Source organism: Mobula hypostoma, chromosome 1 (assembly GCF_963921235.1).
Source record: "Mobula hypostoma chromosome 1, sMobHyp1.1, whole genome shotgun sequence".
NCBI lineage: Eukaryota > Metazoa > Chordata > Chondrichthyes > Myliobatiformes > Myliobatidae > Mobula > Mobula hypostoma.
The window spans coordinates 198,866,438-198,880,755 of record NC_086097.1 but is presented as its reverse complement, the minus strand read 5'-3'; the positions used below and the strand labels follow the sequence as shown (position 1 = coordinate 198,880,755).

Here is a 14,318-nt window from a genome sequence, read left to right as displayed (position 1 = left end):
TCAGCCAGACTTTCAGTCTCCCTTCCATATGCTGATTCGTCATCACTTTTGATTTGGTGGATGACAGTGATGACATCAGCAATTTTGAATGTTGCATTGGAACAGGAGAACCAATACATAATGTATTTTAAAGCCCTAATGCATTTGGGAATTGCTGACGTTTCTTGCTATGACGTCTTAGCAGGTACTATGTTCAACAACTGTGGAGAGATTTTAAAAAAGAGATTAATTTTCCAGATTGGCAACCTTTCAAGTGCAATATATATTATATAATTATATAGTTATCTCATTTAGTAGATTATCTTTAAATTGAAGGAGCCAGTAGAAGAAGTGACTAAGTTTTAAGAGGTACATTTTGAGAAACATAAGTTGGGGGGCTGGTGGGTGAACAAAGGCAGAATGGTTTAGACCATAAGACAAAGGAGCAGAAGTCGGCCATTCGGCCCATCGAGTCTGCTCTGCCATTTTATTGTGAGCTGATCCATTCTCCCATTTAGTCCCACTCCCCCGCCTTCTCACCATAACCTTTGATGCCCTGGCTACTCAGATACCTATCAATCTCTGCCTTAAATACACCCAATGACTTGGCCTCCACTGCTGCCCATGGCAACAAATTCCATAGATTCACCACCCTCTGACTAAAAAAGTTTCTTCGCATTTCTGTTCTGAATGGGCGCCCTTCAATCCTTAGGTCATGCCCTCTCTCCCATCATGGGAAACAACTTTGCCACATCCACTCTGTCCATGCCTTTCAACATTCGAAATGTTTCTGTGAGGTCTCCCCTCATTCTTCTAAACTCCAAGGAATACAGTCGAAGAGCGGACAAACGTTCCTCATATGTTAACCCTCTCATTCCTTGAATCATTCTAGTGAATCTTCTCTGTACCCTCTCCAACGTCAGCACATCCTTTCTTAAATAAGGAGAGCAAAACTGCCCACAGTACTCCAAGTGAGGTCTCACCAGCGCCTTATAGAGCCACAACATCACATCCCTGCGCCTATACTCTATTCCTCTAGAAATGAATGCCAACATTGCATTCGCCTTCTTCACCACTAACTCAACCTGGAGGTTAACCTTAAGGGTATCCTGTACAAGGACTCCCAAGTCCTGTTGCATCTCAGAACTTTAGAGTGGGAATACAGTGGCATGCAAAAGTTTGGGCACCCCGGTCAAAATTTCTGTTATTGTGAATAGCTAAGCAAGTAAAAGATGACCTGATTTCCAAAAGGCATAAAGTTCAAGATGACACATTTCCTTAATATTTTAAGCAAGATTACTTTTTTATTTCCATCTTTTACAGTTTCAAAATAACAGAAAATGAAAAGGCCTGAAGCAAAAGTTTGGGCACCCTGCATGGTCAGTACTTAGTAACACCCCCTTTGGCAAGTATCACAGCCTATAAATGCTTTCTGTAGCTACCTAAGAGTCTTTCAATTCTTGTTTGGGGGATTTGGGGGATTTTCGTCCATTCTTCCCTGCAAAAGGCTTCTAGTTCTGTGAGATTCTTAGGCCGTCTTGCATACACTGCTCTTTTGAGGTCTACCCACAGATTTTCGATGATGTTTAGGTCGGGGAATTGTGAGGACCATGGCAAAACCTTCAGCTTGCGCCTCTTGAGGTAGTCCATTGTGGATTTTGAGGTGTGTTTGGGATCATTATCCTGTTGTAGAAGCCATCCTCCTTTCATCTTCAGCTTTTTTACAGACGGTGTGATGTTTGTTTCCAGAATTTGCTGGTATTTGAAGAATGAGTTCATTCTTCCCTCTACCAATGAAATGTTCCCCGTGCCACTGGCTGCAACACAAGCCCAAAGCATGATTGATCCATCCCAATGCTTAACAGTTGGAGAGGTGTTCTTTTCATGAAGTCCTGCACCCTTTTTTCTCCAAACATACCTTTGCTCATTGCAGCCAAAAAGTTCTATTTTAACTTCATCAGTCCACAGGACTTGTTTCCAAAATGCATCAGGCTTGTTTAGATGTTCCTTTGCAAACTTCTGACGCTGAATTTTGTGGTGAGGACGCAGGAAAGGTTTTCATCTGATAACTCTTCCATGAAGGCCATATTTGTGCAGGTGTTGCTGCACAGTAGAACAGTGCACCACCACTCCAGAGTCTGCTGCATCTTCCTGAAGGTCTTTTGCAGTCAAGCGGGTGTTTTGATTTGCCTTCCTAGCAATCCTACAAGCAGTTCTCTCGGAAAGTTTTCTTGGTCTTCCAGACCTCAAGTTGACCTCCACCGTTCCTGCTAACTGCCATTTCTTAATTACATTATGAACTGAGGATACGGCTACCTGAAAACGCTTTGCTATCTTCTTATAGCCTTCTCCTGCTTTGTGGGCATCATTTATTTTAATTTTCAGAGTGCTAAGCAGCTGCTTAGAGGAGCCCATGGCTGCTAATTGTTGGGACAAGGTTTGAGGAGTCAGGGTATTTATAAAGCTTTGAAATTTGCATCACCTGGCCTTTCCTAATGATGACTGTGAAAAAGCCATAGCCCTAACAAGCTAATTAAGGTTTGAGACCTTGGTAAAAGTTATCTGAGAGCTCAAATCTCTTGGGGTGCCCAAACCTTTGCATGGTGCTCCTTTCCTTTTTTTTTCACTCTACGATTGTGCAAAACAAAACTAATACACTAATCTTGCTTAAAGTGTTGAAAAGAATGTTTCATCTTTAACTTTATGACTTTTGGAGATTAGTTCATCTTCTACTCACTTAACTATTCACAGTAACAGAAATTTGGCTGGAGTGCCCAAACTTTTGCATGCCTCTGTAGTTGAGCATAAATCGTAGAAAGCATTACACCCAGCCAGCAAATGATATTTTTGTCAAAATTGAAAGAGTATGGAATTGGAAGATTATTAACAAAGGAAAGTCCATAGTTTTTCCGGTATTTAGATGGAAGGCATTTCCATTCATTCCGTCTGTTTAAGGCAAATGGTACAACAAATTGGGGTAAAGAGATTTTTAGAGCTTTTTACTTGTATTAAATTTGTTACTATAATGGGGAAAAATAGTACGCCAAATCATGACAAAGCATCATAGAAACAGTGGGAAAACAGAGAAAACTACAGTTGGTGATATTGTAGTACCAATTTACTCATTTTAATGTGACAATGTTGGGCTGACTGGCTTCTGTCTAAATCACATTCCTCTGATTTCCCAGTATTTCTTCATTTCTGGATCCTGTACAATCCCAACTACCTTGATACAAAGGTTCTCTGACTTGAAACATTAACTCTGTTTTTCTTTTCAGAGTGCCTAACCTGCTGGGTTTCTTCCAGTGTTTTCTATTTTTTTTTCAAATTTTCAGCATTTACTTTTTTTTTATTTTTGTTAGAACTATCTTTTCCTGGTATGTTTAAAGGGAATTGAGAATCTACAAACACTCCAGACCTTAACTGGGTGCAAATCAACCACATTCTGGCTCTAGCTCTCATCCTGCTTTTGTACTTACCTGTACACACTCTGGGTGAGCCAGTTGCAGCTCCATAATTTCCAAGCCATTGGATGCTAGATTATTAAAGTTTTACTGGAGTCCACACAATTTGGGAAAGATGCAAAGGCTGTGGAATTGATGCAGAAGAGAGCTATTTATAAAAACAGAAGTCCAAAATTCTAATTAAGGAAATTGAGTAACAGGGAAAGGTTGAGAAAGTGGACTCGAGAAAAGCCAGATTAGTGATGATCCCATTGAATAGCAGAGCATTCTTATGAATGAACTTTTAATATGCAGGGAAACAGATTAAACACATCTCCTGTAAGCAAAGGCAGTAATGGGATATGATTCAGCTAATCAAAATAGCCAAGGTATTGACAGAGTAGAGGGAGCCCTTTCCTTTTCAAAATTTTATTTTCAAAGCAAGCACATGTCACCATATAGAACCCTGAGATTCATTTTCTTGTGAGCATACTCATTAAGTCTATAGAATAATAACCATAATCAATGAAAGTCTGCCCAACCAGGGCTATCAAAATGCAGAAGACAGCAAACTGTGAAAATACAAAAATAAGTGGTAATAATAATAAATAAACAAACAATAAATGTGAAGAACATCAGATGAAGGGTTCTTGAAAGTAAGACCATAGGTTGTAATGACATTTCAGTGATGGTGCAAGTAAAATTGAATGAAGTTATCCCCTTTTGTTCAAGAGCCTGATGATTGAGGGGTAGTAACTGTTCCTGAAACTGGTTGTGTGAGTCCTGAGGCTCTTGTACCACTTTCCTGATGGCAGCTGTGAGAAGAGAGCATGATGAAGGTATCTAGTGATGGATGCTGCTTTCTTGCGGCAGCATTTTATGTAGATATGTTGAATGGTTAGGAGGGTTTTACCTGTGATGGACTGGGCCATATCCGCTGCTTTTTGTAGGATTTTCCGTTCAAGGGCATTGGTGTTTCCATACTGAGCTGTGATGCAACCAGTCAATGTTCTCTCCATTATACTCTGTAGATGTTTGTCAAAGTTTTAGGTGTCATGTGGAATTTCTGCAAACTCCCAAAGAAGTAGAAGTGTTGCCGTACTTTCTTCCTAATTGCACTTATATGCTGGGCCCAGGACAGGTCCTCCGAAATGATAACATCTCGGAATTTGAAGTTGCTAACCCAGTGGTGTAGTGGCATCGGCACTGGACTTCAAGACAGATGGTCACGAATTCAAACCCAGCCAGGTCCCAACCTGGGCAGCAGCAGTATCTGCGCAGAAGAAAGGCCTGGCAACCTATTTCCGTATCTTAACATGAAAGCCCAATGGTCCGTGAGGTCATGAAGAGTCAGACTCGACTTAACGACAGAACAACAACAAACCCTTTCCACCTCTGATCCTCTGAAGACTGGCTCAATCCTTCTGTCAAAAATCAAAAAGCTGCTTATAGTCTTCAGAATGAGGACTAGGGGGTGTAAATTGGCAGTGACTGGTAAAAGAATTAAAAATGTGAGTAACTTTTATGCACCTGTGTATCTAGGGTCTTGACAGTGGAAGTGGTAGATGTAGTAGCTTTCAGGAAGTAGCTTGATAAATAACTCGAGGAAAATAATTTGTAAAACAGTGAACTAACTGGACTGCAAATGGACTGTTGTTTCATAATACCATTATGGATTTGAGTGCAGCCTCATTTACTATAACAATTCTGTGAATACTGATTCAACAATGCAAAGCCCAGTCATTCAATAAGACATTCTGTAGTGGGGCTTTCTCTATGTGGTGTATAATTCCATGTGATACTTGCTGTAGATTTTCAATGGATTATTTGAATCTGACCACATTTTGTTGGTTGCTTCAAATTGAATACTATAATAGTGATGAGGATCGTTCTTGTTTCTGTGTGCCCTTTTGCACATTAATATCATGGTTCTAAGTCAGCAATCCAGAAGGCATGCTTAAAACAGTGATAAATTCTATCTTTAGACCCCCACTTCATTTGGGTTTTGATTGTTTATGGTGAATAATTCAGTCAAATTACTTCCATTTGTGGAAAGAATATCATCCATTGACCTGTCATTGTAACTTTGAGGTTGAATAATCTCAGACCAAGCATTGGAGAATTTTACAACTCAGCGACTTTTACTAACACAATCCTTGACTGCATTTTGCTCCGCAACTAATTTTGCATCCATTGGTGGCAGGCGCTCTATTGGTGCTGCTTCGAAAACTATTTTAATATGCCCTTAAAAATTCCTTCAAGCTTGTTATGAAATATTATCTCATGAGTCTGACTTGCTTGTATTCTCATGCTTGGGTTTGATTACAGGTAATGTTCTAAGGTAATTTCAAATTATTTCCTTGAAGCAGATTAAATAGAGATTTGGGAAATTAAATTCTGTGGATCAATTTGGTTTTGAATAAATTTTCCAGTAGTTGAAGTAACTAACCCCTTGTACCATTTTAAGGGGCTATTTCTTATTTCAATGCTCTTTTTATATTAAAAAAAACTGCTACTGAACTAGTACTGTCCTACAAAACTTGCCGTAGTCTGTTTTATGAAAAATTGACCAAGTACTTGAACTTGCAAAAGTACTTAGAAACAGTAGATGTGGGGCTGAGCACTTACCCTGCTCCTCAACAATTCTTTAAAAAGTATAAAGAATATAATGGCCTCATTTCTTTGCTGTTTTTTCTTCTTGATTCTGTCAAGTGAGGAATCTAGAAGATTACAATAGAGCATGCAGCACTGAAAAGAACACTTTAACCCTGCTGGTCTAAGTGAACCAAGATGCCTGTCGAAGTTAATCCCATCGGTCAGTGTTGGTTCATAACTTTCTAAACATTTTCTATCAATGTACCTGTCCGAGTATCTTCTGAGTGTTATTGAACCTGCCTCAATACTTCTGTGGGAGCTAGTTCCACATACTTAACACCCTCTGTTTTAACAAATACTGCCCTCAAGTTACTTTTGAATCTTACCCCACTCACTTTAAATCTAAGCCCTCCAGTTCTTTATTTCCCCAACCCTGGGAAAAAGATTGAGTGCATTCTCCCAGTCTGTGACCACCTTGATTTTATTTGTTTATTGAGATACAGCGTGGAATAGGCCCTTCAAGCTGCACCGCCTAGCAACCTCCGATTTAACCCTAGCCTATCAAGGGACAATTTACAATGACCAATTAACCTACCAACTGGTACATCTTTGAACAGTGGGAGGAAACCAGAGTACCGGGAGGAAACCCACTCGGTCATGGGGAGAATATACAAACACTTTACATGCAGCGGCAGGAGTTGGAGGCTGGCTGGATTTCTGACACTTTAATCAGGCCATGAAACATTGAGGTTCACTTTTGGGGGTGGATAGTTCTGAAATAAATATGCACAGGCTGTTCCCTAGGTCGACAGATGGCCATGTAATGGTCTTTATGGTATAAGAATATTAGAAACATAGAAAATAGGTGCAGGAGTAGGCCATTCAGCCCTTCGAGCCTGCACCACCATTCAGTATGATCATTGCTGATCATCCAACTCAGAACCCTGTACCTGCCTTCTCTCCATACCCCCTGATCCCTTTAGCCACAAAGGCCATATCTAACTCCCTCTTAAATATAGCCAATGAACTGGCCTCAACTGTTTCCTGTGGCAGAGAATTCCACAGATTCACCACTCTCTGTGCGAAGAAGTTTTTCATCATCTCGGTCCTAAAAGGCTTCTCCTTTATCCTTAAACTGTGACCCCTCGTTCTGGACTTCCCCAACATCGGGAACAATCTTCCTGCATCTAGCCTGTCCAATCCCTTTAGAATTTTATACGTTTCAATAAGATCCCCCCTTAATCTTCTGAATTCCAGAGAGTATAAGCCTAGTTGATCCAGTCTTTCTTCATATGAAAGTCCTGCCATCCCAGGAATCAATCTGGTGAACCTTCTTTGTACTCCCTCTATGGCAAGAATGTCTTTCCTCAGACTAGGGGACCAAAACTGCACACAATACTCCAGGTGTGGTCTCACCAAGGCCTTGTAAAACTACAGTAGAACCTCCCTGCTCCTGTACTCGAATCCTCTTGCTATGAATGCCAGCATACCATTCGCCTTTTTCACCGCCTGCTGTACCTGCATGCTCACTTTCAATGACTGGTGAACAATGACACCCAGGTCTCGTTGCACCTCCCCTTTTCTTAATCGGCCACCATTCAGATAATAATCTGTTTTCCTGTTCTTACCACCAAAGTGGATAAGCTCACATTTATCCACATTAAATTGCATCTGCCATGAATTTGCCCACTCACCTAACCTATCCAAATCACCCTGCATCCTCTTAGCATACTCCTCACAGCTAACACTTCCACCCAGCTTCGTGTCATCCGTAAACTTGGAGATGCTGCATTTAATTCCCTCGTCTAAGTCATTAATATATATTGTAAACATCTGGGGTCCCAGCACTGAGCCTTGTGGTACCCCACTAGTCACTGCCTGCCATTCTGAAAAGGTCCCATTTATTCCCACTCTTTGCTTCCTGTCTGCCAACCAATTCTCTATCCACATCAATACCATAACCCCAATACCATGTGCTTTAAGTTTGCACATTAATCTCCTGTGTGAGACCTTGTCAAAAGCCTTTTAAAAATCCAAATATACCACATCCACTGGTTCTCCCCTATCCACTCTACTAGTTACATCCTCAAAAAATTCTGTGAGATTCGTCAGACGTGATTTTCCGTTCACAAATCCATGCTGACTTTGTCTGATGATTTCACCGCTTTCCAAATGTGCTGTTATCACATCTTTGGTAACTGACTCTAGCATTTTCCCACACCACCGATGTCAGGCTGACTGGTCTATAATTCCCTGGTTTCTTTCTCCCTCCTTTTTTAAAAAGTGGGGTTATATTAGCCACCCTCCAATCCTCAGGAACTAGTCCAGAATCTAAAGAGTTTTGAAAAATTATCACTAATGCATCCACTATTTCTTGGGCTACTTCCTTAAGCACTCTGCCATGCAGACCATCTGGCCCTGGGGATTTATCTGCCTTTAATCCCTTCAATTTACCTAACACCACTTCCCTACTAACATGTATTTCCCTCAATTCCTCTATCACACTAGACCCGCGGTCCCCTACTATTTCCAGAAGATTATTTATGTCCTCTTTAGTGAAGACAGAACCAAAGTAGTTATTCAGTTAGTCTGCCATGTCCTTGTTCCCCATGATCAATTCACCTGTTTCTGACTGTAAGGGACCTAACCAATGTCTTAACCAATCTTTTTCTTTTCACATATCTATAAAAAGCTTTTACAGTCAGTTTTTATGTTCCCTGCCAGTTTTCTCTCATAATCTTTTTTCCCCTTTCCTAATTAAGCCCTTTGTCCTCCTCTGCTGGACTCTGAATTTCTCCCAGTCCTCAGGTGTGCTGCTTTTTCTGGCTAATTTGTATGTGCAGATAGTGCAGATGTTGGATCGGTAGTTCTCCTGGCGTTTGATCTGTAAAGTCAATTAGGAATTTGTGAGAAATTTTTCCCTAAAATATAGTTCAAAAGCGCATGCCATTATTTTATGGAATAACTGAAGCAACTGTATTAGAACATCGAGCATGGGAGCAAGCCCTTCATCCCACAATGTTATAGCAAACCAATTAAATTAGTAATCATGTGACCAACTGAGCTAATCCCCTCTGCCTACACAATGTCCATATCTTTCCATATTCCTCACATTAATGTGCCTATCTAAGTGTTTCTTAAAAGTCTCTGATGTATCTGGTTGTCTCTAATGTATCACACTCCAGGCAGTGCATTTCCCCAGGTATCTACCACTCTATATATAAAAAATTTTTTTTAAAACTTCACCTCCCATCTCCTTTGTCACCTTAAACGCATAATCTCTGGTATTAGATATTTAAACCATGGGGAAGACTTGCTGTTTGTCTACTCTGTCTATGTCTCTCATAATCTTCTTTAAAACCTCTTTCAGATCTCACCTCCGCCTCTGCAGCTTCAGATTCTACAAACTTACTAACCCGCCCGTATACAGTTTCATCCAGGTTATTTTTATATATCCTTCACGTTGTTGTTGATAAATGCAGTCAGCCCTCCTTATCCATGATTGGTTCCGAGACCCCCCCCCCCCCCCCGGATGCTCAAGTCCCTTATTTAACCTGTCTCAGTGCCGGTGGACTTTAGGACCCAGAGCAGCACAGGACCCGCCGCCAGCAGTGTTTCTGTTCCGCTGACTTATAATACCTAATACAATGTAAATGGTATGTAAATAGTTGTTATACTGTATTGTTTAGGGAATAATGACAAGAAGAAAAAGTCTGTACATGTTCAGTACAGACACAACCATCGTAGCTCTTCTGGGGAACGCTAATGCCACCTCGGCATCAGCTAATCCCGATTCTTCCGTGTCTTTAAATTCTTGAGGCTGTAGCGCTTTACATAGCCATCCATCCCTAGCACCAACACTTCCACGAATTTCAGCTTCTTTCTGCTTTATTGTGCAAATGCTCGATTCATTCTTATTGATCTTATGGCCCACTTCGGAATGCAACATGCCACTTTTCAAAAGATCTAATATTTCTAATATCTCGGTGAGACTTAGCATTTTATGCTCCCTCTTAGCCTTTGAGGAATTGCTTTGACAACGTAATTGCTTTTTAGGAGCCATTTTTTTATAGAAACAAAGTAGCGAATGAACAAGACGCGAGGCGAACAATGCTGGAACGAGTGCTGGAGAGAGAACTTCTGGGTTTACCCGATTCTCAGTTGGTTGAATTTGCATGTGCGGAACTCGCAGATAAGGAGGGCCGACTGTACTGATGTAAACTACAAATTAAGGTTCTTGTCCACATCCTCAACGTCCAAACTAATGTATCTTCGAGTGGTCCTACTCTCTCCTTAGTTATCCTCTTGCTGTTGATGTACATATAGGATGACTTGAGATTCTCCTCGATTCTATTTGCCAAGGAATTTTCTTGGCCCTGCCCACCTTTCCTAATACCCTTCAAGTTCCTTTCTGGCTTCTTTTATAATCTTTGATTATAGGTCCCTCAGCTTTACATACTTTTTCTTGATTAAGTTTGTCATTTAAGATTAAACAGGTAAGTAACTGAATGATAATAAAAAGAGATAGTTTGGATGAAGCATTGTTGTTAGTTTTTTCTGCTGCAAATGTGAAGGGTATATCAAATAAGTGATTACATGTGAATGTTTTGAAATTGTATTTAAAATTTTAGCCATTTATGTTAATAATGTTTTTCAATGTCTTTCAGGTCTTCTCGCATCATGTGTTGTTCTCATCTTATCCCAAAGAGCCCTCTTCAGACTGTACATGTTTGGCTGTGTTATTCTACTTGCTACAACTTCTGTCCTTGTAAACTACTACACCACTCGCCACATAGACTTCTACAACGCATACTACTCAGCAGTGTTTGGGATGCATCTGTTGCCGCGCAATGGTCCAACATTGTGGTTGGCTCTTATTGCTGTTCAGCTCACATTTGGTGTTGGATATGCAGCGTTACTCTGCATTCCATCAATGTTTTCTGCATTAACTATGGTAAATTTCCTACTGCCTATACTGGGTCTGGCCTTGGAGTTACCAGAAGACTTTCAGAATCTGTTAGTTGCCTTTTCAGGCATGTATATAACAGCACAGACTGTACTTTACATTGTAATTAATATAAAATGGTTTTATTATACAGTAAGATATGTTTATTTGCTGGTACGGCATATGTATCGTATCTATGGATTACAAGTTATTGTGGAGGACACATGGAAGAGGATTCGATTCCCTGATGTATTGAGAGTTTTTTGGTTGACTCGGCTAATGGCACAGGCCATCATTTTAGTTTATGTTGTTAAAGTAACACAAGGTGAGTCAGGAAACAGAAGTTATTTTATTTCCTGGAGTGACAGTTGGGAAGTGCTGTGCAATCTAATAATAAGTGGTTGTGATTCGACATTGACTGTTCTTGGTATGAGTGCAGTCATCTCATCATTAGCACACTATCTGGGACTTGGAATCCTAGCTTTCATTGGGTCTACTGAGGAAGAAGATAAACGATTGGGGTTTGTGGCTCCAGTTCTATTTTTCATTTTGGCACTACAGACAGGTTTGAGTGGACTGGAACCTGAAGAAAGACTAGTTCGCCTTAGTCGAAACATGTGCCTTCTATTGACTGCAATCCTGCATTTCATTCATGGAATGACAGATCCTGTGCTGATGTCACTTAGTGCCTCCCATGTTTCCTCCTTCAGAAGACACTTGCCTGTTCTTTTGGTCTCCATTAGCCTTTTCATTCTTCCAATTATACTAAGCTGCACCTTGTGGCAGGTCCACACATTGAATACTTGGTTGTTTGCTGTGACAGCATTCTGTGTTGAATTGTGCTTAAAAGTAATTGTTTCCCTCACTGTGTATACATTGTTTATAATTGATGGATATTACAATGTGCTATGGGAAAAACTAGATGATTACATTTACTATGTTCGTTCAACGGGGAATGTTATAGAATTCATTTTCGGAGTTATAATGTTTGGAAATGGAGCTTACACAATGATGTTTGAATCTGGGAGTAAAATTCGTGCCTGTATGATGTGCTTACATGCTTACTTTAACATTTATTTGCAAGCTAAGAATGGATGGAAAACATTTATAAATCGGAGGACTGCTGTTAAGAAAATTAATTCTTTGCCAGAAGTAAGAGGCAGTAGTTTGCATGACATTGGTGATGTGTGTGCAATTTGCTACCAGGAGTTCACCACTTCAGCGCGTATCACACCTTGCAATCATTATTTCCATGCGCTTTGCCTGCGCAAGTGGTTGTACATTCAGGATACGTGTCCCATGTGCCATCAAGGAGTGTACATAGAGGAGAATCAAAGTGATAGCATTGCATTTGTCAATAATAATGGAAATGTTCCACAACAAATGGTGGAACACCTAGTGGTGGCAGCTGCTGCTGTTGATGCTGACAGTGATCTCAATGAAGACAATGACAGCATCGAGTATGATGAAGAGGAGTGGGCAACTCAGAATGCCAATGTAGGGGTGGTGGATGAGTATCTTGATGATGATACAGATGCAAGTGATGAGTGAGGCTTCTGATTGTACAGGTATTTAAACATTTATATGTATATTTAAAAAAAACTGCCAACCAAACATCAGGAAAGAAAGTGACTTTTTTTGCTTAAGCGATTGTTCAAAGTCCCAACAAACCAGTGATCAGAAGGGTTTAGGAAGTGAAAAATTACATTCCACTTATCACTGGAGTGCTGAATGGACAAAGCACAACAGGTTTGAAAAGACTCTGGTTATGGCAAGTAATGGTTTCAGCCAACTTATTTATTATGACCTGCTGTATGGTTTACTTTAAAAACTGCTGGCCTCTTGTGTACCATAAATTTGTGTATACTGTAAATGAAATAAAATGTTTGACTTAATTATTTGGTTTTCAAGAAAGTGCATAAGTTAATGCAAGGAATATACAAGTAACTCCTGTAATGAATTTCAGCTTTTTCAGGGGCCTACTTGATATTGGAAGCATCATTAGTTTTTTCTACAGTAATGAGTGATGCATTTCGGAATGCTGGCACATAGCCAATAAGCTGGTCATCCTTCCATGTGAACTTAAGTTATTAACATTTGCCATATCAGTATTAAAACAGTACAAAATATGTATGAAAGTGGAAATATAGATTTAACTCAATCTTCTCCCTTAGGGGAAAATTACCATTTCTTATGTTGAAATGGTCTGCTCCCTTTGACAAAGTATTAATTATACATCACAAAAATAATTAATTAGCCCAGCTAGTTTGTGCAGGTATCCTAGCCCCTCAAGTTGTCTTCCATTCTACCTCTTCAAAGGTATGACTTTCTTTTTATTCACCTAGATTTAATCTTTTGAAGGCATCTAGCTATGGGTAATCAAACTATTGTGCTTGAAAAATCATCTGTAGATTTGATAAGAACACCATGGGTTAATTTTTGTTGGCCCTTCTGTACCTGTAATCTGCACTACTGTTGAGAAGGATGCTGGACTGATGCCGTCATGTCAGACTGTGCAGGTTTGTGGTTAACAAGTGCTGTTAATGTGACCTTGAACAGTGAAGTAAGCCTTGCCTTGAAGGTTCTATTTGGCATTAAATGGTGTACAATCAGTGCTGGAAAGTTCCAAGGAGACCAGGTAGGTGTCCGCATTCACATTACTGTCTTGTGTATTGCTTCCTATGCAGCTCACTGCTAATGTCCTCGCACACAAATGTATATTTTGAAGATTCCACACACTGGCAAACCTTGGCATTCAATTCTCAAATCTTAAAACTCCCCATCTTCTACAGCAACTCTAGCCTCTCACTGCTGGGATACTCCATAAATTAATTCTGCACTATTTCTTCAGTGCCATAAGTAACTTTAAACAAAATCATTCCTCACACTTAAGGTTTTGTGCTTTCAGAAGTTTTGGCCAGCAGTTACTACAGCTAAACACAAATACTCTGCAGATGCTGGGGTCAAAGCAACACTCACAGCATGCTGGAGGAACTCAGAACCCTGAAGGCCTCTGCCCCTTCCCTCTTCAGTCCTGATGAAAGGTTCCGGCTCGAAGGACATTGACTGTTCTTTTCCACGGATGCTGCCCGACCTGCTGAGTTCCTCCAGCATGTTGTGAGAGTTGCTACAGCTCATGTTTTGAACCTAAGCCACTGTTAAAACTGAAGGTTCCTCCTCAAGGAAAGACATTGTTCTGTTTTCCATATTAGATTTATTTGTAACTATACTAAAGACCTCTTCGTTTTTGATTTTTTTTTCTCAAGTGATACATTTTTTTTCCACATCCAATGTTCTTTAACAGGATCTGTAATATTTTTTAAATTAATCAGAACATAAGTAAAGGAGCAGAAGTA

At 40.1% G+C, this 14,318-nt stretch overlaps 1 protein-coding gene across 1 annotated transcript in view; it reads left to right on the top strand.

Moving 5' to 3' along the window:
- The window catches only part of rnf139 (ring finger protein 139), a 31,385-nt gene extending 18,540 nt beyond the window's left edge, over window positions 1–12,845 (top strand). Inside the window, exon 2 of the mRNA XM_063062899.1 lies at window positions 10,685–12,845. Within this exon, the coding sequence (XP_062918969.1) occupies window positions 10,685–12,513 (1,829 nt within the window). The 3' untranslated portion in view covers window positions 12,514–12,845. The remainder of the gene's footprint in view (window positions 1–10,684) is intronic.
- The last annotated feature ends 1,473 nt before the right edge of the window (window positions 12,846–14,318 follow it).